Genomic DNA, 25,314 nt, shown 5'->3' with positions numbered 1-25,314 from the left:
GTACTCTTTATTGAGAGATCTGATCACCCCAAGATCAGTGTGATCAAATGCTTTCAAGATTTAATAATGGCACTGTTTACTTCTGGGGAAACCGAAAGTGACAACAGTACTTGTCGCTTCCAGTTTCCTATACCATAGAGTTCACCAGAGACATTCCTGTCCTCCATGGGCTCTGTGCTAAACCAGTGGAACTAGCAGCTTCAATTCTGGGTTTTTCATATCATGGCTCTCACATTTGGGAGCTTCATCCTTATTCATTTTTTCTATACTCTCTTTTTTGTTTTCTTTGCACATTTAACCTCACTGTACTAGTGTTTAGTGGTTACCTACCTGAGCACAAGCTCTGTGCTGCTGTCTTGCCCTATCAGGCTGGCACTATACTTTTACTGTGAATTATCCAAAAGTGATCTTGTCATGTTACAATAAGAAAGCTGGGAGTTAAAAATATATAGGTTATAAACATTTCAAATAAAAAAACAATGTTCCCACCCTCCTAATGACACACCAGAGATACAGGCTTATTTCCTCATGGCAAGGGGGCAAGCATGCACCCCTTTCCCATGCTGATTCCAGCCCACATATTTTTCATTGGTGGTGTGGTGCTTTGGCAGGGCTGTTTGATAACAAAAACATAAGTAAACAGAATCCAGAGCACTCTTTACAGCAACCGACCACAAAGTGGGTGTTACAGTTATCAGACGGATGGCGCAGAAATCCAAAGAATGCAATACCACCAGTAGGGATGAGCTTCGTGTTCGAGTCGAACATACATTCGACTCGAACATCAGCTGTTCGCCCGTTCGGCGAATTCCGAACGTTATGGGCCGTTCGCGCAAAATTAGTGTGGCGCTCACGGCCCACAATGCACTGCGATGGCGCAGTGCATTGCTGGCTCATGATTGGCCAAGCATGCACTGTGACCCTGAATACTTGGCCAATCACAGCGCTGGCAGCCAGGAGAGCCATGATTGGCCACAGGCAGGATGCCTTCGGCCAATCATAGCTCAGGCTATGTAGTACACGCCCCACACTATATAAGGCCGCCAGCGCGGCGGCCTTGTGTAGTGTGTTGGCGTCTGTAGCCAGGGGCGGACTGACAACTCATGGGGCCCCCGGGCAATAGGAGATTATGGGGCCCCCAGGCAATCAGAGATTATGGGGCCACATAGTATACACAAACACACACACAGTATAATATCACACACACAGTACACACAGACATGTTTCTATTGGCTGAGAAGGTACTGGAGAGGTGGGGCAACTATAATCTTGGGTTTTACTGAGGCTGGCAACCCTGATGGGGCCCCCTAGTGGCATGGGGCCCTCGGGCAGTGCCCGAGTAGCCCAATGGTCAGTCCGCCCCCGTTTGTCTGTAGCAGTTAGTGGGTGTTCTGTGTACCTTCAACACAGTATACACCAATCGTTATCGGCCGATTTTTCGTTCTTGCTCTTCTGTAGTGGTTGTTGTCTGCATACCCTGACCGCAGTATACACCGCTATATTCACCTATATAGCTAGTGATATATCTATCTTTTATAATAGAGCTTGCAGTCAGTGTTAGGAGATTGTGCGTGCTGTCTGCGTGCTCTGAACGCAGTATACACCGCTATATCCACCTATATAGCTAACTATCTTGCTCGTTTTAAATAGAGCTTTCAGTCAGTGTTAGGAGATTGTGCGTGCTGTCTGCGTGCTCTGAACCCAGTATACAACACTATATCCACCTATATAGCTAACTATCTTGCTCGTTTTAAATAGAGCTTGCAGTCAGCGGTAGGAGCTTGTGCGTGCTGTCTGCGTGCTCTGAACCCAGTATACACCGCTATATCCATCTATATAGCTAACTATCTTGCTTGTTTTAAATAGAGCTTTCAGTCAGTGTTAGGAGATTGTGCATGCTGTCTGCATGCTCTGAACGCAGTATACACCGCTATATCCACCTATATAGCTAACTATCTTGCTTGTTTTAAATAGAGCTTGCAGTCAGCGGTAGGAGATTGTGCGTGCTGTCTGCGTGCTCTGAAAAAAATGAACGGCAAAACAAATTATACAGGGGTGATAACCCTTCCCTATGTTTTCCAAAAAGCTTAAAAATAGTTTTTTTTGACTGGAGCTACACTTTAAAAATGTACCAGTTGAAAATTACAAACAGATTCAACTTAACACAACAAACCTACACAGTCCCTGTCTTGTTTGCACCGCCTGTATACTGCTGTTCTGAGTATATAGGGCCTGGGGGCCACAGGTATTTCCTTTTTTTTAATATGGGTACGGGGTTCCCCTTAATATGCGTACAAGATCCAAAGGGGCTGGTAATGGGCAGGGAGGGCTACCCATGCCATTTTTCTCAATGATTTTCAACCATATTGCAGGAACCATATACCGTATATACTCGAGTATAGGCCGACCCGAATATAAGCCGAGGCCCCCAATTTACCCCCAAAAAAACTGGCAAACTTATTGACTCGTGTATAAGCCGAGGGTGAGACATGCCTGTCCATCCCTGTGTGTGTGTCCGTCCATCCCTGTGTGTCCGTCCATCCCTGTGTGTCCGTCCATCCCTGTGTGTCCGTCCATCCATCCCTGTGTGTGTGTGTGTCCATCCATCCATCCATCCCTGTGTGTGTGTGTCTCCATCCATCCATCCATCCATCCCTGTGTGTGTGTGTCTCCATCCATCCATCCATCCATCCCTGTGTGTGTGTGTCTCCATCCATCCATCCATCCCTGTGTGTGTGTGTCTCCATCCATCCATCCATCCATCCCTGTGTGTGTCTCCATCCATGTGTGTGTGTGTGTGTGTGTGTGTGTGTGTGTGTGTGTGTGTGTGTGTGTGTGTGTGTGTGTGTGTGTGTCCAGCCTACCTTTGTCCCGAGCCTCCGTCCCGTGCCTTGCCTCCTTGCCTCCGTCCCGTGCCGTGCCTTGCCTCCTTGCATCCGTCCCGTGTCATGCCTTGCCTTGCCCCCGTCCCGTCCCGTGCCGTGCCGTCCCGTGCCCTCTTCGTCGGCGGCCATTGTAAAGTTCAAAAGCTGCGCCGCCGCCTTCGCCTGTGATAGGCGGAACACTGAATTTCCCAGCAGCCTGTGTTCCGCCTATCACAGACGTCGTATCATCCTCGTCCGTAGTACGAGGATGATACGATGTCCGTGATAGGCGGAACACAGGCTGCTGGGAAATTCAGTGTTCCGCCTATCACAGGCGAAGGCGGAGCCGGAGGCGCGGCTTTTGAATAGAATGGCCGCTGTCTGTCTGCTCGACACGCTGATCGAGCGGGCAGACAGCGATGACTCGAGTATAAGCCGAGGGGGGCACTTTCAGCCTCAAAAAAGAGGCTGAAAATCTCGGCTTATACTCGAGTATATACGGTATATCATTTAAACCGCAAGCAGTTTTAAATGACGTTATTTCCGTTAAATGTCATTTTGTGCAGGGACTGTTCTAAACACGGGAAACACGTGGCACTTCACAGGCATACTACAGACACCCCCCAGGCACGATAATTAAAGGAATATTTCACTTTTTTTTTTACTTTAATCGTCATTAAAATCAGTGCTCCCGCCAAAACGGCCATTTTTTTAAACTTTTTTTTGCATTGACCCCTGGGGCAGGAGCCAGGTCCCCAAACCCTTTTTAGGACAGTATCTTGCATATTAGCCGTTAAAATTGTCACTTTTAATTTCGAATGTTCGAGTCCCATAGACTTCAATGGGGTTCTAACGTTCGTACGAATTTGGGGTCCGTTCGAAAGTTCTGGTGCGAACCGAACCGGGGGGTGTTCGGCTCATCCCTAACCACCAGCATACCATAACCAAAAATGCAGACAGAGCACTACTGGCTGGGATGGGAAGTCCTTAATGTTCTTAAGGTGTCACTTTTGTAGGTGACGAGTAAGTGTCCTTTCTTTATTTTTGGATTTGGTGTGCTGGTGATGTTACACTCCTAAAGATAAAAAGGCACCCCTCCCAAAGCCTTGAACTTGTGTTGACCTACTATGATCATGCATTTAAATAGTTACAAAGCACACAAAGCTTTAGCAGTGTAAGCAGAGTACTTATATCCTGGGGGTTCTGCATAGGGTACCTTCATCCTATAGTTCCTAAAGCAGGAACACGGGTTACCTTTCTAAAATTGTCCATCTCAGACTAAGAAAGAAAGAGACTCCTGGCCAAAAAGTGGGCCCAAGACGTGCTGGCTGGTGAGGTTTTGGGATGGGGTGCCCTTCCTTTTTTACCCCTCCCACTTCTCAAAAGCCACACCCCTTATATAATCCCCCCAATCCATCCCCTGTGTTCTACTTGCTTCCACCCATGGTGTGAGGAGTATACAGCCCCAGCATCACAGGACAGAGTATACAGCCCCAGAATCACAGGACAGAGTATACAGCTCAGTATCACAGGACAGAGTATATAGCTCATCCTCACAGATTAGGGTATACAGCTCAGCATTACAGATAAAGGTATATAGTTCAGCCTCACAGATCATGGTATACGGCTTAGCCTCACAAATCAGGGTATACAGCTCAGCATGATAAAGATCAGGGTATATAGCTCAGCATGACACAGATCAGGGTATATATTTCAGCATGACATAGATCAGGGTATATAGCTTAGCATGACACAGATCATGGTATATGGCTTAGCATGACACAGATCAGGGTATATAGTTCAGCATGACACAGATCAGGGTATATTGCTCAGCATGACACAGATCAGGGTATATAGTTCAGCATGACACAGATCAGGGTATATAGTTCAGCATGACCAGGCCCGGACTGGGACAAAAAACAGGCCCGGGCAATTTAGACTGAGCAGCCAATTTTCCAGCAACCGCCCGTTCGCGAGGGCGGTTGGTGACGGGATAATCACGGAGTCGGTCCTCCGCACTCTAATGTGGCATTGTGATATAAAGGGGACAGCACTGTAAAGGAATCTGTAATGATTACAGTCCCCCTTTTCAGTGCAGTTCCCTTTTCATCACAGTGCCCCTACCAATCACAACGCCCCATCACAGTGCCCCTACCAATCACAGCCCTCCATCACAGTGCCCCTACCAATCACAGTGCCCCATCACAGTGCCCCTACCAATCACAGCCCTCCATCACAGTGCCTCTACCAATCACAGACCCCCATCACAGTGTCCATTGCAGTCATGCCCCCCTCTCTGCCTCCCCTGCGCAGTCCTACCTTTGGCAGGGCAGAGGCAGGATTCAGCCTGTGTGTCCTCTACAGGCTCTCCCACCCCTCCATTGATGTCATCCTATCAGCAGAGTAGGGCGCGGGAGGAGCTGTAGATCTGGATCCTATTAACAAACGGGTGATTACCCACTTGTTGATGTGAAAATAATCCCGCTCTCTGTGCAGATCTCCAGCTCCTCCCGCCCCCTACTCTGCTGTATATCAGATCTATGTCAGTAGAACACTCTCTCAAATAATGATGGGGTTGGCTTTAAATGCTGTGATCATCTTTTTTCCATCTATAATATTTTAGTTCTCATATTTTTCTTTTTTCCCCTCTTTCTGGGTTTTTATTCTTCGTGTTCTTTCATTTTTATCCTTTATCTATTATTATTTTTATTTCTTCTTTTTTTTTCCTTTTCTTTTTATTATTATTTATATATTTTTTTTATTTTTTATAATTTTTTTTTATTTTTATATTTATTAATATTTTTATTTTTTCACACTTTTATTTTTTTCTTACTTAGGTAATTTTCTTTACTTTTTTTTTAAAGTTAATTTTCCAACATTTTTCTCAGTTTCACCTTATCCTCTTAATTTGTCTATTTTTCCCACTCATTTTTTTCTTTTTTACTATTCTCATTTCTCTTCTTTTTTATTTTTCACTCGTATTTTTCTCTTATTTTCCTCTCCTTTGTCTCTTTTTTTTTTCTCTCTTTTTCTTTATCTATCCCCCCTTTTTTTTCTATCCGTTCTTCTTCCCACCTTCCCCTCTTCTTCCCCCTTTCTTATCTCCTTTTTGCCGCCATTTATCTTTATCTATTTACACTTTCCTCCTGTGTCCTCTATTACTCCCCGGACTGCCTTCTCATTTACCTGTTTTCCTTCCTTCTGTCTGCTCTCCTTGTATACATTCTGAATTTGCTTGACGTCTCACGTTTACGTCCATTCAAAGCCCTGGCAGCGTCCCGTTGTCTAGCAATCGTCGGCCCGCAGCGCGCATGCGCGTACAGCGATCGCTGTTTTGATTGGATCCGACTTGGTGCCTAGCAACCACGGATCCCTGTTCAGTATACAGATCTCCGGCTCCCCCAGCCCCAGTTCTGCTGATAGATGACATCGTCGGCAGGGGAGGAGAGCCTGGAGAGGAGACACAGGCACAGCCGCACAGCGGGAGGTGAGCGGGGACCGCGGCCTGTGTTAACCCTCTCCAGGCCGCGGTCCTCCCGCTGTGCAGCCCGGCCATCATCGGGCATCAGATCACGGCCCCGAGGTTGAGTCCGGCGGCCCCGGCCCACCGGGCAAATGCCCGGTATGCCCTATGGCCAGTCCGGGCCTGAGCATGACACAGATCAGGGTCTATAGTTCAATATGACACAGATCAGGGTATATAGTTCAGCATGACACAGATCAGGGTATATTGCTCAGCATGACACAGATCAGGGTATATTGCTCAGCATGACACAGATCAGGGTATATAGTTCAACATGACATAGATCAGGGTATATAGTTCAACATGACACAGATTAGGGTATATAGTTCAGCATGACACAGATCAGGGTATATAGTTCAGCATGACACAGATCAGGGTCTATAGTTCAACATGACCCAGATCAGGGTATATAGTTCAGCATGACACAGGTCAGGGTATATTGCTCAGCATGACACAGATCAGGGTATATAGTTCAGCATGACACAGATCAGGGTATATTGCTCAGCATGACACAGATCAGGGTATATAGTTCAACATGACACAGATCAGGGTATATAGTTCAGCATGACACAGATCAGGGTATATTGCTCAGAATGATACAGATCAGGGTAAATTGCTCAGCATGACAGAGATTAGGGTATATTGCGCAACATGACACAGAGTAGGGTATATAGTTCAGCATGACACAGATCAGGGTATATAGTTCAGCATGACACAGATCAGGGTATACTGCTTAGCATGACACAGATCAGGGTATACAGCTCAGCAGGTCAGCAGGGGCTGCTGGAGGCTCGAGGCACAGACAGCTACCCCCCTCCACCCCAGAGCGGGGCTCACGGCAGTCTGAGGGCACCCCTGCAGGAGGTTCAGCACTTACCAGGCTGTGGTGTCCTCTCCTCTGAGTCCTGTGTCTCTTCCAGAGCTCGGGGCAGCAGCGACGGGGGAGGTGTCCATTCCTCCAGTGCGTGTCTCTTCTGCTCATCTGGCTATTTCCTCTTCCTAAGTGCTAACCATCCAATAGGATCGCCTGGCGCTTTGACCAATCAGGGAAACAGGTTTTATAACCTGCCTCCTGATTAGCGGGGAGGAACTTTCGTGTGAAAATAGGGAAAATGAATTTGCTATCGTCAACTGGGTGGAATCAGGGCAAACTCTGTGCGCCCCGAGCCCCCCCTTTTTTTGAAGCCTATTATGCCCCATACACACGGTCGGACATTCCGACCACAAAATCCGTCTGATTTTTTCAGACAGATTTTGGCCAAAACTTGTCTTGCATACACATGGTCGCACCAAGTTGTTGAGGTGATGTTATACACGTACGACGGGACTACCTAGAGGCCAGTAGCCAATAGCTTTCGTCTCTCTTTTTCTGAGCATGCGTGGCACTTTGTGCGTTGGAATTCTGTACACATGATCAAAAAAAGTCTGATCGGATTTTTTTGCCGGAAAATTTTAGATTCAGCTCTCAAACTTTTTCCGTCGGAAATTCTGACAGAAAAAGTCAGATAGAGCTCACACATGATCGGATTTTCCGACAACATAATCCGATCCGAATTTTTCTGTCTGAATTTCCAACTGTAAGTATGGGGCATTAGAGCCTCTGGCTCTAATCAGGTGCTTAAAAAAAATACCACTGCCCACCCTCCGCCATAGGAAGGGGACAGGCGCATGGATAGGGGGTGGCGCCCGCGCACCCTCAAAGCACAGGCTGCCGTGAACGAATGAATGAGTGTAACTCATATAGCGCTACCTATGCAAACTGAATCGCCTCAGGGCGCTTTTCGCCACTGGTGTCCATCTGCCGTATAGTGCGGTCCTTACCCCAACGTGCTTACAAACACATACACGTATTTTGGCCAATTTTTTTTAGAAAGGGTCTCATTAAAATACCAGCATGTCTTTGGAGCATGGGAGGAAACCCACACAGGCACAGGGAGAATAGGCAAACTCCAGACAGATGGTGCCGTGGTTGGGATTTGAACCATTGACCCTATTGCTACTAGGTGAAAGTGCGAACCACTACACCACTGTGCTGCCCTAACCCTAAGGCAACAAGTTTTAATTTCATATCATGTATTAGATCTTATTCAGAGTATTAAGTCTAATATATATCTTTTTTTATTCGCACATATTTGCAAACATTGTTGCATAGGCCAGAGGTCCAAGGGACCCCATTGCTGGTTCCCTAAGAAGGAGGTCTGCATGCTTGTTTTATAAGATAATAACAATTGCACAGGGAAGTCATATATTACTATGAAATTAATTATTCTGAAAGCAATATTAAAGTGGCCCCCTAAAAAAAAAATTAAAGTCAGCAGCTACAAATACTGCAGCTGCTGACTTTTAATAATCGGACACTTGCCTGTCTCAGGGTCGAGCAATGCATTGGAACAACCCCCCCCCCCCGTTCCCCGCTCTGCTCGCTGCACCGGAATTCTTACTGTGGGCACCCACTGCGCATGCGCGAGCGGTGCGGCGCGCCATGATACGCCGCACAGTCATCTGGGACACGTGACAGGTCCCAGATGACTGTGCGGCGCTGAGGGGAAGTGATGTCAGTGCCCGGGCACTGACGGAGGCAGACTACGAGGGACCCCCTAGCAACAGGCATTTAGAGGTGAGTAAAAAATTTTTTTTTACAATTATTGTTTTTTTTTTTTTTATGAATTTTAAACAATTTTTTTTTTTAGGTGGAAACACCACTTTAACAGTATTATAAAATATCTGTGGAATAGTAAGAATACAAAGGTAAACACACCAAGCCACCCCTAGCGCTTATGGAAAAAAACAGCTACTATAATCACATTAAACATTTAAAAAAATATGCTAAAATACAATCCAGCATTAGCAGTGCGGCTAATTCTGGATTGTATTTTAGCATATTTGTTGAAATATTAACAGTATTGTTTTTCCTGTCACTCTGGAGTTCCAGTCAATTTTTTCTAAAGGACAAATGCACTTTTAGTGAAGTTGTTCTTTATGAGCCCCTCAGTGTACCCGGCAATGATAAATACATACAGTATATTTGGTTGTCACATGCGGGTAGTTTTATTGTTGGGACTTTAGTATTCTTGAAAATCCAAAGGCATTCTCAAAGATGTATTTTATGGCAGTATAATTTCATGGAAATGTCCATTATTATTTGCATGTAGTATTTAAAAATACACATTTTGTTCCTGGTTGAGTTGAAGGTCATTTGCCTAGTAGCTTTTTGTGATATGCACATACAAATAAGTAGCATACGTTTCTTTATCAGGAAAGGCAGTGCAAAGAGCACTGATAATGGTAAAAGTGTAGCAATAAGGTTTATCTTTCAGACATTAAAGTGTTACTAAACCCACAACAGTAGCATGTTTGCTATACTCATTGTCAAACCTAAGAGGTCAATCCTCCGCATTGTTTAAAAAGGCTGTTTGATCCTGTCTTCGCTGACCCTCACCTTCTTTCACTGTCCCCAATCCAGAGCCTTGGGGGCATTCTGCACATGCTCAGTTTGGTGTGTTTTGCTAGAGAGTTTCTTTTTTTGGGGGGGGGGGGTGTGCATGGGTTTAGTACAGGGCCAATCAGCACTGTCCAGACAGAGGGTCAGGAGTCATGCAGCCTCATAAGACAGTCAGAGAAGAATGAAAACTCCTCCTCCAAGCTTTAACCAGACACTGATAGAAGTCACTGTGGGAGACCACATATAGTGAATGCAGGATCCTGGGTTAATAACACTTTAAGCCCAGGTTGCGATGCAGTGTCCACCTGTTCACATCAGATTTTCACCTTACTTCAAGAATCCCCATCAGAATTCCCCCTCAGAGTCCCCAGAGTCCTTCCTCTACATCAGAATCCTCCCCTTTACATCAGGGTCTCCAAAGTTACCACTACCCCCCCTACATCAGGGTTCCCTGAGTCATTCCTCTTACGTCAGGGTCCTTAGAGTCCCCTCCTTACATCAAGCTCCCTGGTACCTCAGTCTTACCAGTATCCCCTGAGCCCCCCTTACATCAGGGTCCCCAGAATCACCCCCTTACATTAGGGTTCCAAGAACATCAAGGTCCCTAGAGTCACCCCATAATGTCAGGGTCCACAGAGCTCTCCCTTACATCAGGGACCCTCCTTTAAAGGAGAGTCCCTAGGGTTTCCCTAGTTTTATCAGGTTCATAGAGTCCCCCTTTTCATCAGGGTCCCAAGAGCTTGCATTGAATTATAGGCAACAAGAATGAAAGATGAAATGAATAGGGTGCTTATAAAGCCAGCCATAGATTAAAATTTAGATGGTTCAGCGGCTACAGCCACCAGCATGATCATTGTATTCTGACGGCAGGGAAACATCCTGCAGTCAGAACACAATAGCGCAGCAGGAGGGATTCCCTCATCAACACTGAATTGAGTGACAACCTCAGGATTGTACAGGCTTATGGTATGGGTTCACAAGCTATAGTGCGCAACACAGTGTGAGTGTTTTATCTTCTTGTTTTGAAGTTATTTTATAGGGAAACCACTGTGGCTTTGTCATATGCTCTTAGTTAATACCTGCAGAGTGTATGGTAAAAAGAAAAAGCAAGGATGGTAAATTTAACCTCTGAAGGGGCAAATGTACATTGAGATCTTCTCAGTAATAAGAGGTCCGTATGTTGAACGATAAAATCATGTCCTTCTGCATGGAATCTTCCCAAATTGGGTAAACTATTATTATTTACTGTATATAATACTGAATTTACAAAATAAATGGGATACAGTACCATTACAAGACAAGTTACAGGTACAGTTCAAGACAAGAGAGTAGGGAGCTTACAATCTATAAAGGAGAGAAGGGCAAGTGATACAGAAAGCAATAACTGTGAAGAGTGAGCTAATAGAGAAAATAAAATTTCAGGTTTTGGTAGAAGTGGGATAGGATTCCTTGAAGAGATGAGTTTCATGAATCACCTAAAGGCAGACAGAGTAGGAAATACCTGTACAGATTTAAGTGGAGAATTCCAGAGAATGGGAGAGGTTCTGGAGAAGTCCTGGGCATGAGCATGGGGGGAGGTGATGAGGGAGCTAGAGAGCAGGAGGTCCTGGGAGGAGCAAAGAGGATGGTTTGGGTGATATTTTGAGATCAAGTTGGTGATTCTGCATATACTGCATATACTGTACTATGCATCTTAGTGTACTACTAAGTAGACTAGTTCTCAACGTTACATTTTTGTTGTAAGCCAACAAAAGGTTTAGCAACCAGATTACTATATATGGTAGTGTAGAGGTAAAATATAGTTTGGGTCAGGGTTACGCCTGAGCCGTGGAATCTGGGTCAGGGTTCATTGTTGGAAAATGTTCTAGAAATTAGTGGGCGGAAGCTCGAAGGATTGTCTTGCACTTAGCCGATCCCCAGGAGGTGGGCCTGGCAGGCGACTAAGTGAGTCCCTAAATATAGATGAGATAGTGCTGGCATGCAGCAGGGGAGTCGGTGGAAGATGGAGATGCAGTGCTAAGGAAGTCTGTCGATGGCCCTGAAGGGACCCCTGCCGTGGAGGGGCTCTACCTCAGGCCAGAGCTCAGGTGGTTGGCCTGGAAGGATCCTACCACAGAAGTTGATGAGGCTTTCCTGAGAGGCAGCAGGAGCAAAGAAGGACAGATAGAGAAGATCATCACAGTGCAGTAACAGACAAGTGGAGAGACTGCCACATGCAGCAGGTCTGTCTTGAGGATGGCGGTGTGCTAAGTCTTTATCAAACCTTGCCCTACGAGATCTGCAATGTGTCCGTCCAGTAGACTCAATAAAACAACAAAAACAAAGTTCAATGACTGTTTTCTGCATCTGGATGCAAGTTTAAAATTTGACTGGCTGTGCAGCAGTGGGGAACCCTGACATCTGCAAATCCTATGGGGGTAGTGCTACATATTTATTGTGTTTCCTCGCAATGTGAGTAGGAGAAATCATCTCATGACAGACTCCAGCAAAAATATATGTGCCAATACATGTGTCAGATACACAATCCAGTCTTTTTTTAGAATTTGACAATAAATGCTGCTGAAAGCAAGAGCATGTATAGTGAGAATCAAAGTCATTTCCCATGCTTGTGCTAATAAACATCCAAATGCAAGTTGCGTAGATCCCATGTATTATTACGTAAATATGTAAAGTTTAACAGCAACGTTTAAAGCGGTAAGCTTGGTGGTAGTTTCAGGAGCACCTTGCTGTCTAGCACATTTCCAACATGGTGACTTACTCTATATTACATTACAGGCACTAAAGAGGAAGTAAATCCTGATGGGTTTACCGCTGTCCCCTGTAGTTCCGAGCGTCCATCTTCTTAGCGGTTCTCCGTGGGTCTCGCTGCTCCGGCGCTGTGATTCGCCGGAGCAGCGATGGCGTCACTCCAGCGCATGCGCACGGGAGCTGACACTCGCGCCATATCGCCGTGATCTGCGGCACATCGCCGCGATCTGCGGCTTACCCAGTGCGCCTGGGTGCCACTGTCTACGGCGCATGCGCCGTAGACAGCAGTGGCTGTGTTCAGGTAAATATCTCCTAAACCGTAAAGGTTTAGGAGATATTTCTTGGACCTACAGGTAAGCCTTAATCTAGGCTTACCTGTAGGTCAAAGTGGTTTGTAAGGGTTTTACAACCACTTTAACCACATACAATCACTAGAATACAATAGGAGACAATTATCGCTTCTGTCTAACAGCATGGCAATGCTAAACAGGAGCAGCGAGACAGAATGTGTGACAGATTTAGTAGAAGGTTATAGCTGGAGTCATAAATTCCTCCTCCTTATGCTATAAGTTATCACTATAACAGAACAAAACCGGGCTGTGGCCACTTAATTGTATGTCTATGTAGAGTAAAAATCTGTCTTAGCTCCAGCGATAAATCTGTCTCAAATCTTTAGAAATTTGTGGCATTTGGCTGGCCGGGATTACAACATACAACAGCAGGGAACCGGAAATACATAGGAAAATGGCATCATACATATTGCTAAATGGGAGGAAGTGTGATCTGCATCTAATTTTACTGGCAATGCAGAGCTATAATGATTATGTAAACCTCACATTAACCACTACACCCCCTGGAGGATTTTACCCCCTTCCTTACCAGAGCACTTTTTGCGAATTGGCACTGCGTCGCTTTAAGTGACAATTGCGCTGTCATGCGACGTTGCACCCAAACAAAATTGACGTCCTTTTTTTCCCACATATAGAGCTTTATTTTGGTGGTATTTGATCACCTCTGCGATTTTTATTTTCTGCGCTATAAACAAAAAAATAGCGACAATTTTGAAAAAAAACACAATATTTTTTACTTTTTGCTATAATAAATATCCAATTAAAAAAAAAAAAAAAAATTTTTTTCCTCAGTTTACGCCGATACGTATTCTTCTACATATTTTTGGTAAAAAAAATCGCAATAAGCGTATATTGATTGGTTTGTGCAAAATGTTATAGCATCTACAAAATAGGGGATAGATTTATGGCATTTTTTTTTTTTTACTAGCAATGGCGGCGATCTGCGATTTTTTTCGTGACTGCGACATTATGGTGGACACATCGGACACTTTTGACACATTTTTGGGACCATTCACATTTACACAGCGATAGGTGCTATAAAATTGCACTGATTACTGTGTAAATGTGACTGGCAGGGAAGGGGTTAACACCAGGGGGCGCTGCAGGTGTTAATATGTTGCCTATGGGAGTGATTCTAACTGTAGGGGGAGGGGACTCACAAGGGGAGGAGACCGATCGGTGTTCCTCTCTCTGTACTGGGAACACACCATCGGTCTCCTCTCCACTGACAGGACGTGGATCTGTGTGTTTACATACACAGATCCACGGTCCTGCTGTGTTCCCGGGCAATAACGGGTGTCCGGCGGACATTGCGGCCGCCGGGCACGAGCACCGGGTCCCGAGCGATGCCGCGCGCGCACCCCCTAGATTCACATTTACACAGCGATAGGTGCTATAAAATTGCACTGATTACTGTGTAAATGTGACTGGCAGGGAAGGGGTTAACACCAGGGGGCGCTGCAGGTGTTAATATGTTGCCTATGGGAGTGATTCTAACTGTAGGGGGAGGGGACTCACAAGGGGAGGAGACCGATCGGTGTTCCTCTCTCTGTACTGGGAACACACCATCGGTCTCCTCTCCACTGACAGGACGTGGATCTGTGTGTTTACATACACAGATCCACGGTCCTGCTGTGTTCCCGGGCAATAACGGGTGTCCGGCGGACATTGCGGCCGCCGGGCACGAGCGCCGGGTCCCGAGCGATGCCGCGCGCGCACCCCCTAGATTCACATTTACACAGCGATAGGTGCTATAAAATTGCACTGATTACTGTGTAAATGTGACTGGCAGGGAAGGGGTTAACACCAGGGGGCGCTGCAGGTGTTAATATGTTGCCTATGGGAGTGATTCTAACTGTAGGGGGAGGGGACTCACAAGGGGTGGAGACCGATCGGTGTTCCTCTCTCTGTACTGGGAACACACCATCGGTCTCCTCTCCACTGACAGGACGTGGATCTGTGTGTTTACATACACAGATCCACGGTCCTGCTGTGTTCCCGGGCAATAACGGGTGTCCGGCGGACATTGCGGCCGCCGGGCACGAGCACCGGGTCCCGAGCGATGCCGCGCGCGCACCCCCTAGATGGCCGTTAATGAGAGGACGTTATATGATGCCCACCCAGGATGGGAGATCCCATCTGTGGGCGTCATATGACCTCTATGGGAATGATGAATCGGGCAAATATTGTGCTTATTCCATCCCCCCTAGACGAAACAAATATTTATGCCGCATACACACGACCTGATTTTCCGGGGGAGAAAAGGTCAGACGGTCTTCCCAACTGACTTTCGATGGAGTTACAATGGACTTCTGAACGAACGGACTTGCCCACACACGAACAGACTAAAGTCTGTTCGAAAGTCCGTTCATTTTAAATGTGATGACGTACGATGGGACTAGGAAAGGAAGTTCAATAGCCAGTAGCCAATAGCTGCCCTTGCGTTGTATTTGGTCCACCAGACCAGCATACAGACAAACGGTTTTCCCGATAGGAATTGAGTCCGTCGGACAGATTTGAAACATGTTCTATTTCTAGGTCCGTCTGAATTTTTTAAAGAAAAATGATCGGATTATACCACACACGATCGGAATATCTGACGGGAATGATTCCATTAGACCTATTCTGCTGGAAAGTCCAGTCGTTTGTACGCGGCATCAGACTTCAGTGCAGGGCAATATTTTAGAGATACACGACCTTAGGGCATGTCAGATGGACGATTAATTAGCAGTGACCACCTTTTTTTCTGGCTATGGAAATTATAGTTATGTACTGTGGAATTACATAGTTGGTAAAAAAATATAATCCAAAAAAAATGAATAAACTCGGCGCCACACCAAACTCCAATAATTCTGTGAAATTAATTACAAAATGTGTGTGATTCTAGATGTGATTTAAGTGATTGGAAGAGCTTTGAAGGACTTTATTACTTTTATACATTTAGTTACTTTGTGGACTGTTTCACTTATTGATGTTCAAAAGTAGCGTTGTAGCTTTTACATGGTTATTTATTTAGTTGGTAAGGTTGAATGAAGACACTGGTCCATCCAGTTCTACGTGTGTTTGTGTGCATGTGTGCTTGTGTTCTGCTAGTGACAAACATTGTGTCTTTATGGCAAACTACAAATAGTCAAACAAGTAGTATTCTAAAATAAGGGTGTAGCATGATTCTGGTAGCTATGAAAATTTGCTTCTTAGCAGCAAATCACCGGCAATGGTAGAGTGTACATTGCTAGCTACAAATCACTGTAAATCAATGGCATTACAAAATTGTAGCATTGGGGAATCCCTGTTACAAAACTGTCCCTCTGACATTGCCCTTAGAGTAATAACCTTTTCCCAAAACATATGTACTGTATAGCTGAATTTTTTTAAAGTTTTGGATAGAGTAGGGAAGAGGTAAAACCCATATTTGGGGTATTTTTTTGCTGTCCTTGTCCCACTAGGGGAAAGTTTATTTAATTTCCTGCCCTGGAGATATAATAGGAAGTAAAATTAACCTCATCTCTTGCTCTGGCGACAATGGACAAACAAAGGGGGTTAGTCTCTCCTTTATCCAAAAGTAGAAAAACTTGAATTTGACTTCCGATCAGCACTCTCAGCCAATAGTGTTCTGGTGGGGGGGCGTCAACCTGTCAGAACACAATAGCACAGCAGAGGAGATCGCTGTACTAACATTGAATTGTTAGTAAAGCATCTTTGAGGTTTTTTTTGTTCAACCCGCTGTAGTGTGTTCTAGGCTTAAAGCTTTCATCCAACCTCTGAAAGTAGAACTAAACCCTCCTATCTTTTACAGATGAAAATTGGACCATTTAGATCTGCAGTTGGCATGGTGCTGCACATGTTATCAGCTATGACATTTGAGGTTATGAAAGTTTAGTTGAGAGCTTACATAAGCACATTGACATCACCAGAGACATGCTTTGAATGTAATTGCTTTGCAAAACAGTTAAAGTGGATCTAAACCATTTGATTTAAAGTCAAACCGAAGGCATTTTACAAAAACTTGCGAGCAGCTAAGCTGATTATCTCAGAAGAGACATGCAATAAAATACACCTACAGCTTGTAAACTGAGTTGCCCATGTGCAGCACAACTTACATTGATGACGGTCCCTGTGTGCCAGTATAACTGACTCCTGTGCATACACAGGAGTTATGTCATCCTGTGCCGGCAAATGAAGATGCCCAAAGATTGGCACCTGGGAAAAGATGCCAGAGAGGAATTCTTGGGAACTTTGGACCAATATAAAGGACGTCTGTATAGTGAGTTTAGTTATGCTTTAAAGTAGAACTAAACCCATAGATCTGTTTGCCAAAACAGTCGCATTCAAGGTATTCAGTGGTTGATAACTGTCCAGGTTGCATGCAATCCCAACCAAACGGCCAAGCCATCAAATGGCAGGTGTCATTACTGATTTCATGAGTAGCACCATGGCAACTGCAGATCAGACCGACACTAAGGCGGGCCATAGACAGTGCAATTTTCTGTGGTTGCAGGAAAGAAATGACAGGCAAACCCTTCCTGCCGGGCAATAGTCTGCTCTCGGCAGGGGGGAGGGGGAAGCCATCTTGTTGGAAGAAGACAATGATTCTTGCTGCTATAGCAGTCACGAGCGATAATCGCAAGTGAATCTGACTGTCTAGTTGTACCCAAGTTGATTGATCGTTCAACTTGGGTACAACTTGGTTCAACTGGGTTTGATTTCACTTCAATGATTGTATTTGTTAAATTGAAAAGCCAATATAAAGGAAACATAGTAATGAAAATCACCAATTATTTTTCCTGTAAAATGCTCCCCTACATATAGAAATAGCAAAGAGCCCAAATTGTACAGCACGCTGCACACAATGTTAGAACATTATCTTTGTATTATTGTCTCTTTGTACAGCAGTGTATTGTTTATGTATATAAAGTATTTTATTTACCTGATAACATACTTTTAAACATAATAGAACTTTCACAGAACTCTTCAAGGCCAGAACGCAAGCAAAACAGGTGGTGGGAGCATATCTTAAATACTACTCCCTGTCTGCAAACTTAACAGTGATTACTTAATGCTTAAGTACAGGCTTGGAATTTTAACCTGGGGATTTCCAATGCACAAACACCTAAAGTGGAAGTAAACTCCCCTATTGTTTTCAGCCAAGGAAGCTGCCATCTTTGCCTCTGTTTAATCTTCAACTGCTATGGTGCTGCACATGTGATTTGTTATGGCACCAGCCATTGGATGGTTTGATAGTTTGGCTGAGAGCACAGCCAATGTGCAGTTAGCATTCCCGGCATGCCTTAAATCGATAGGTTTACTTCCATTATATACAACTTGTATTGCTTGTGCAATACACAAATTATCACTGATTTTTGTTAGACTGTTGTTGAAGGAGTATTCAGTCACTGAATTGGAAAAAAGTTCACTGCTTTTATCACATGTATCATGGCAATGCCCCAAAGCATCCTTACTGTGATTCCAGCTCATTAATGTCACTGGAGTTGCCACACATTCTGTAGATGAGCTGTAGCATGATAACCTTGTTGGCATAATCTAATTGGGGTATTTAACTACAGTCAGAGCAGTTCTATACTAAAATGCCTGTATAATAGTTAAATACCGTATATACTCGAGTATAAGCCGAGATTTTCAGCCTCTTTTTTGAGGCTGAAAGTGCCCCCCTCGGCTTATACTCGAGTCATCGCTGTCTGCCCGCTCGATCAGCGTGTCGAGCAGACAGACAGCGGCCATTCTATTCAAAAGCCGCGCCTCCGGCTCCGCCTTCGCCTGTGATAGGCGGAACACTGAATTTCCCAGCAGCCTGTGTTCCGCCTATCACGGACATCGTATCATCCTCGTACTACGGACGAGGATGATACGACGTCTGTGATAGGCGGAACACAGGCTGCTGGGAAATTCAGTGTTCCGCCTATCACAGGCGAAGGCGGCGGCGCAGCTTTTGAACTTTACAATGGCCGCCGACGAAGAGGGCACGGGACGGAGGCAAGGGAAGGCACGGCACGGGACGGGACGGGACGGCGGCGGCAAGGCACGGCACGACACGGGACGGATGCAAGGAGGCAAGTCACGGCACGGGACGGAGGCAAGGAGGCAAGGCACGGGACGGAGGCTCGGGACAAAGGTAGGCTGGACACACACACACACACACACACACACACACACACACACACACACACACACACGGATGGAGACACACACAGGGATGGATGGATGGATGGATGGAGACACACACACACACAGGGATGGATGGATGGATGGATGGAGACACACACACACAGGGATGGATGGATGGATGGATGGATGGAGACACACACACACAGGGATGGATGGATGGATGGACACACACACACACAGGGATGGATGGACGGACACACAGGGATGGACGGACACACAGGGATGGACGGACACACAGGGATGGACGGACACACAGGGATGGACGGACACACACACAGGGATGGACAGGCATGTCTCACCCTCGGCTTATACACGAGTCAATAAGTTTGCCAGTTTTTTTGGGGGTAAATTGGGGGCCTCGGCTTATATTCGGGTCGGCCTATACTCGAGTATATACGGTAAATCCAGATCCACGGGAAGGCAAAGAGTAAATAGGTCATATAGGTTATAGCCTATAGCAAAGAATTATCACTGGTAATAATAATTAGTGATCTCACTTCAGTAATCTGAGATCTGACAGTCCATCAGTTTATACTTGAAATAGTGATCTGTTCCTAGACAAAAGTTCCCAGGGTTCTTTGTTTCATACAGCATGCCATTGCTGAGAAAAAATATAAGTTCCCTTGATCCTGTAAAAAATCTGACTTTTTTGTGTAACATTCTCAGCAAGAACCTGCTGTCAAGTTTTATTATATGGCTTAATAGCTAGCTATGGACCTAGGGTATATAATATGCTGTATGTCATAAAAACATCATCAATGTATCTTCAGTCGTATATTGCATACGTGTGCACCCTGATCCTTTTCCACAGTACTTTAAACGCTATATTTGGAAACCCCAAATATATCTCAGTATGCACTTCAGGAATAGCTGCAGTCACTTCTGTCTAAAATAAAGCTTCACTATTAAGTCCTATGTAGCAGCAGTATTGTAACATTGTATGTAATCACATTCATTAGTATGCAGATCAAAGAGATGTTCTTGGATCTGCAAAGGGCGTAAGTTAAAGAAATCTTACAAATAAAAAAATGTTTCTTATATAATAACACATGTTCATATTTAACTTCTTATTAAAGCTCAACTCCAGGAATATAATAAAAATCATCTTTGCAGTGGGGCTCCTCTGCACTGCAAGGATTAAATGCTCATTATGTCTAGGGGAGCACAGAAAGGGTTTAAATGCTTACCAGACTCTTGACTCCAGCAGAGTCCCTCCGGCACTGTGACCAGTCCCCTGCAGCCTGTATGGACTTTGGCCTCTTCAACATTCAATACAGGGTTGATGTCCCTGTATTTTATGTGATGACGCTGAGGCTTTGCCCACAGACTGGAAGTTGGGGCAGAGAAGAAGGATACGGGAGCAGGGTCTAAGGTATTTGAATGATGCTGTAGCTGGGTGATAATGTTACATCATGCACCTGATCCCTTTTAGATATGTAAATAGCATAGAGCGTAACCAGTGGGATTATAGCGGTGCCAAAAAACAGAAACGAGTTAAAACTTAACAAGGTTTATTTAATACAATATTAAAAGTATAATAATTAGATTTATTTGTTTTACACATATGCAAAGGAGGGTCACAGTATGTGTTCACTTTAAGCATTTGGTAAAGCTGTACTATTGACTAATCCCAACATGTTTTGCCAAAATTGGCTTCTTCGGGGGGATTTATAGAAGATCACTAACAGTCACCCAACTATAATAAAAATACATACACAAAAAGATATCAGTAAACAACAAAGTAATAAATGAACACAATTAATATTTACCAAATCATTTATATACATGTTTGATTCAGGCAAAAAAGATATTTATTACAAAGTATCTGCTCTGTTTAACCCATCCAAGCTTACTTACTTAATCATAAAAGATGAACGGCATGACCAACCACAACGCCATGGGGAAGGACACCCAGTGACCGCAGGAGGCACAAAAAAGATCAGGCTAAAGAAAATAATATAGAGTAACACAGCTAAGTATCTGATGGACATACTGTTATGTCCAATTTGGTGGCTAAAATAAGCCTAGTCTCATTTAACTTACATGATGTGTGATTTAAACAGCGAAGATAGGGGCATCTATACATATATGGCCAATGTCAAGAAAAGCACATGAAGACAAAAATGTGGAAAATATGATTTTTTTAAATAAAATACATCAACGTTTAAAAATAATTTGGATCATAAAGCATGTGTGTATGAAAAGAAATGCCAATACAGACGCCAAAACGGCAACACAAATGTAAAAAGTCATATCCAAAATAGATCTCAATGGCATAATTGAAAGCACATTGTTACACAAAAAAGCAGGTAATTTGAACACAGTTAGGCTATACAACTCAAGCATTTGTCCTTTCCAATGTGTGTACGTGTGTGTGTGTGTGGGGGGGGGAACGGACCCACTGGAAGGGTGCATTTTGTAAAATTTAACTAGTTTATTTTAGGTGACCATAATGAGTTGTAATTAATTTCTGCTTCCCCTTCTCCTCTAAGCTATTGTTTTTTGGCTGATTTACTTTTTCATTTATATTTTTCAAAACATTTGAAAAACCTTCTCTAAATTAAATGCAAACATTTCTAAATAGACCCCTATGTATCATAATAAAGGGGACAAATGGCCTGGAGCAAAAAAAATTCTCTGGTCCATTTTACAAGTGGTTAAATGCCAATCCCTTCCTTGTATATTTTGTGCCCACTGTTCAGTTCGGCTACGTGGATGGAAAAGAAACATCCAGTGTTACTGGGTACGGAGAGCATGTGACTTTCCTTTCTAGTTCTGGGTGTCTGAGTGACCAATTATTAGACCCTAGTGCTTTCATATGGGGGTGGGGTGAGAGGCCTTAGACCTATGTAAGCTCCAGCTTTACATAGATCTCTCTGTTCTTGCTCTAGCAGGTTAATGGTGGGGTCAGGGAACATAGAGAAGGCATGACAAGTTCAAGTAGAACTATAGGTAAAACTTTTTTTTCCCAATTTTGGATAGAGCAAGGGAGGGTAATAACCACGGTGAGATTTTTTTTTTCATTTTGTCCCATTGGGGAGATTTCCCTTCACTTCTTATCCCATAGAAAAAAACAGGTAGTGAGTGGAAATTCCTTGGGGACCCTCAGGTCATCAGAACTAGTGTCCCCATTGGAATATTTCCCTTCTATTACTTTTCTGGGGGCAACCCAAAATTTGGGATTTTCTTTTACTTTCACTTTCATGGATAATGGTAAAAAGGACAAATAGAGAGGGTGAATCTTCTTCACGGTGGGGGACAGACAGCAATAAAAACTGACAATCCCTTTGCACTCTATCCAAAACTGTAATAAAAAGTTTTGCATTTAGTTATACTTTCACTTTCAGAAATTCATCCACAGAGTTGAATTGTTTCAAGATGCAAAATTTTAGATGCAATTGTGTGTCGGATACTTCATAAAGTGGGTTGAAATTTTTTTTTACAGTTGCTCAGTACTGTTAATGCAGCACTAGGAGAACAGTATATCAGAGCCCTCTGACATTACTCGATAGAGGTGGAACGTGTGCACGTTGGGTGAAAAAGTTATTTTCAGAGAGTGTTCTAATTTCTGCAGGAACTATGAGATGCCCTCATTTCTTTTTTTACAGTAAGCATAGTATTGTGTATCAATGCCTTGAGTAGTTTCCTTTGTTTGCATTGTCTTATGCCACGTACACATGACCGGACTTTTCGACAGACTTGGTCCGGCGGACAATCCGATGGACTTTGGGAAGAAAAAGTCCGCTGGAGCTCACACACGATTGAATTGTCCGACAGACTCTGGTCCGCCGGAAAGTCCGATCGTGTGTACACAGCATAAGTCTCTGTAATTTATTCACTTTATTGTGTTCTTTACTATAATCATCAGAACTAGAGGCGATTCAGTTCGCATTGTGCGCTATATAAGTATTTCATTCATTCATTCATTCAGAACAAAGTGGTTTAGCTTGTTTTCCATCATCAAGTCAAATTCAAGGAAATCATCAGTTTGGCATAAAATTACATATGTGTCTATGGTCACATTTTCTTTATCTTACTGATTTCAGATCACAGAGTCATTTGAAGAGCAGAGCACATCATTTATCAGCAGCTTGTCTTCTTCCTGCAGCAGTTTGAACAGCCCAAGCTGTGATGTTCACACCCCAAAACTTAGCTACACCAGGTCTATGATCCTCTCCAATTCACAGAGACCCAAGGTAAACGTGAAAATGATTACTATAATATAAGGCACATTAAATGTGCTTATTGTCAATTTATAAGTAATTACAAATATTCTTACATTTTAAAATATATTGTCACCTGTTCTTTAAAAATCACATGGACTTATTAACACCCCTTTCACACCAGGGCGTTTTGCAGGCGATATAGCATTAGAAATAGTGCCTGCAATCCGCCCTAAAGAAGCTGCACCATTGTGTGTAGTGTGAAAGCCCCGAGGACTTTCACACTGGAGCGGTGCGCTGGCAGGACGTCAGAAAAAAGTCCTGCCAGCAGCTTCTTTGGAGCGGTGAAGGAGCGGTGTGTTTACCACTCCTCCCCCGCTGCTCCCCATTGAAATCAATGGGGCAGCGCTGTAATGCCACCGGCAAAACGCCGCTATGGCGGCGTATTGCCAGCGATTTTAACCTTTTTGCAGCCGCTAGCGGGGGTAAAAGTGCCCCGCTAGCGGCCAAAATGCGTCACAATTCCGCTGAAAATCTGGCGGTAAAACACCCCTAAAAATAGCTGCGTTTTACTGCCGACGCAAAGGGTGGTGTGGTGTGAAAGGGGTCTAAAAGCTGCATTTGTTACTCCTATGTCAGATCATATAGAATGTTTAAAGTCTCTGACCATCACTTGCAGCATGACTGTAGTCTCCAACCATCTCTTGTTGCATGTGTGCATTCTGTGACAGCTTTTTGTAGCATTGCATTTACTAAACAATATGTGTGGCCCTTTAGTGATGTTAGTGTCCATCCTAGGCCCCTATATCAAGTAAGGCCGGCGATACAGGGCTCAAATATCAGCCGGGTAAGCATGAACCGGCTGAGATTCGAACCGTTAATAGGCAGGCTGAAGGTAACAAGTTGATCAATCGAGCAACTTGGGTACAACCAGCCTGCCAGATTCTCTTCCCATTACCGCAAGTGGGTTGCTATAGCTGCCAGCAATAACCACTGTCTTCACCCGGTGGGACTGCCCCCCCCCCACCGGGAGAATACAATAGCTAATTACCCTGTCTGTGTTGATGGGGGAATTGTGCAAATTTCTTTCCTGCAACCCATGGTTGCAAGAAAGAAGTTCACACTGTGTATGGCCTGCCTAAGTTAAACTCTGTGTTGCACTCATGGTGGACAGGGAGGGGTTGATTTTCTAAAACTTGGAGAGTTCAAAATCAGTTTTTTTTGTCAACACTTAATTGAACAAGCAGAAGTTAAAAGCCGATTGGCTACCATGTGCAGCTACACCAGATTTTGCACTCTGCAGTTGCAGTAAATCAACCCTGTTGTGTTCAGGTATGAACAGCTTAACCCAGAAGTCAGGAAAGTCCAAAGTGGCAATGCAATACTAAATCAAAGATGCACATAGGAATGGTATGCAGTGAAAATCTGTGACATCTGCTCTTAAATTGGTAATTTTGTTTTACTTAAAATGGCTTCATTTTAAAATAAGTGGTCCCTAGACTTCCTTGGTCTCATAGGATTAAAATATTACAATATCAGTTATCTTGATCTATTGATAGGAATCTATTGTTTGGCTCTCTTACCTGTCCAATCCAAGAAAAGGGCTATTTTTGCCTCATTATTAAAGAAGATCTTCATTGCATCTGAGCACCACAAACCAAAAACTCTATTTAATTCATTTTTAATATTCAATGCAAACTCCCCCATTTATCCGTGTCTCTATACTTTATTTTGTTGAGAAATCACCCACCCCTTAGCATTTTTAGCACTGGACATCTTGAGTAAGGGCAAACCATTCATCTAGTATTTACATCCTAGAATTCATCCTCCCTTAGATCAGGCATACAGGCAGGAGAGCGTGCTTAGCTGAGAAAACCCCTCCTCTTCCCCTCCCCTCCATCATTTGCCTAGGCAAGAAACCAAGAAGTAACTGAAGAAATGTAAAAGAAAGTTTAAAAGAAGGAAATAAGATATACGTTCTTATCTACAGTATTTACTAATGCTAGCAGCATTAAGATTACCGTATATACTCGAGTATAAG

General features: G+C 44.1%; 1 protein-coding gene across 7 annotated transcripts in view; it reads left to right on the top strand.

The window, feature by feature from the left end:
• ARHGAP9 (Rho GTPase activating protein 9) overlaps window positions 1-25,314 on the top strand; it is a 171,478-nt gene that overhangs the window by 80,024 nt on the left and 66,140 nt on the right. For all 7 annotated transcript variants that reach the window (XM_077483598.1, XM_077483595.1, XM_077483597.1 and 4 more), the window contains one exon: window positions 23,157-23,306. In XM_077483598.1, coding sequence (XP_077339724.1) covers window positions 23,157-23,306 — 150 coding nt within the window. The remainder of the gene's footprint in view (window positions 1-23,156; window positions 23,307-25,314) is intronic.

Source organism: Lithobates pipiens, unplaced genomic scaffold, assembly GCF_037356315.1.
Source record: "Lithobates pipiens isolate NorthernLeopardFrog02 unplaced genomic scaffold, aLitPip1_a1.2 Scaffold_16, whole genome shotgun sequence".
In the NCBI taxonomy this organism is placed as follows: domain Eukaryota; kingdom Metazoa; phylum Chordata; class Amphibia; order Anura; family Ranidae; genus Lithobates; species Lithobates pipiens.
This window is presented reverse-complemented; position numbering and strand designations above follow the sequence as displayed.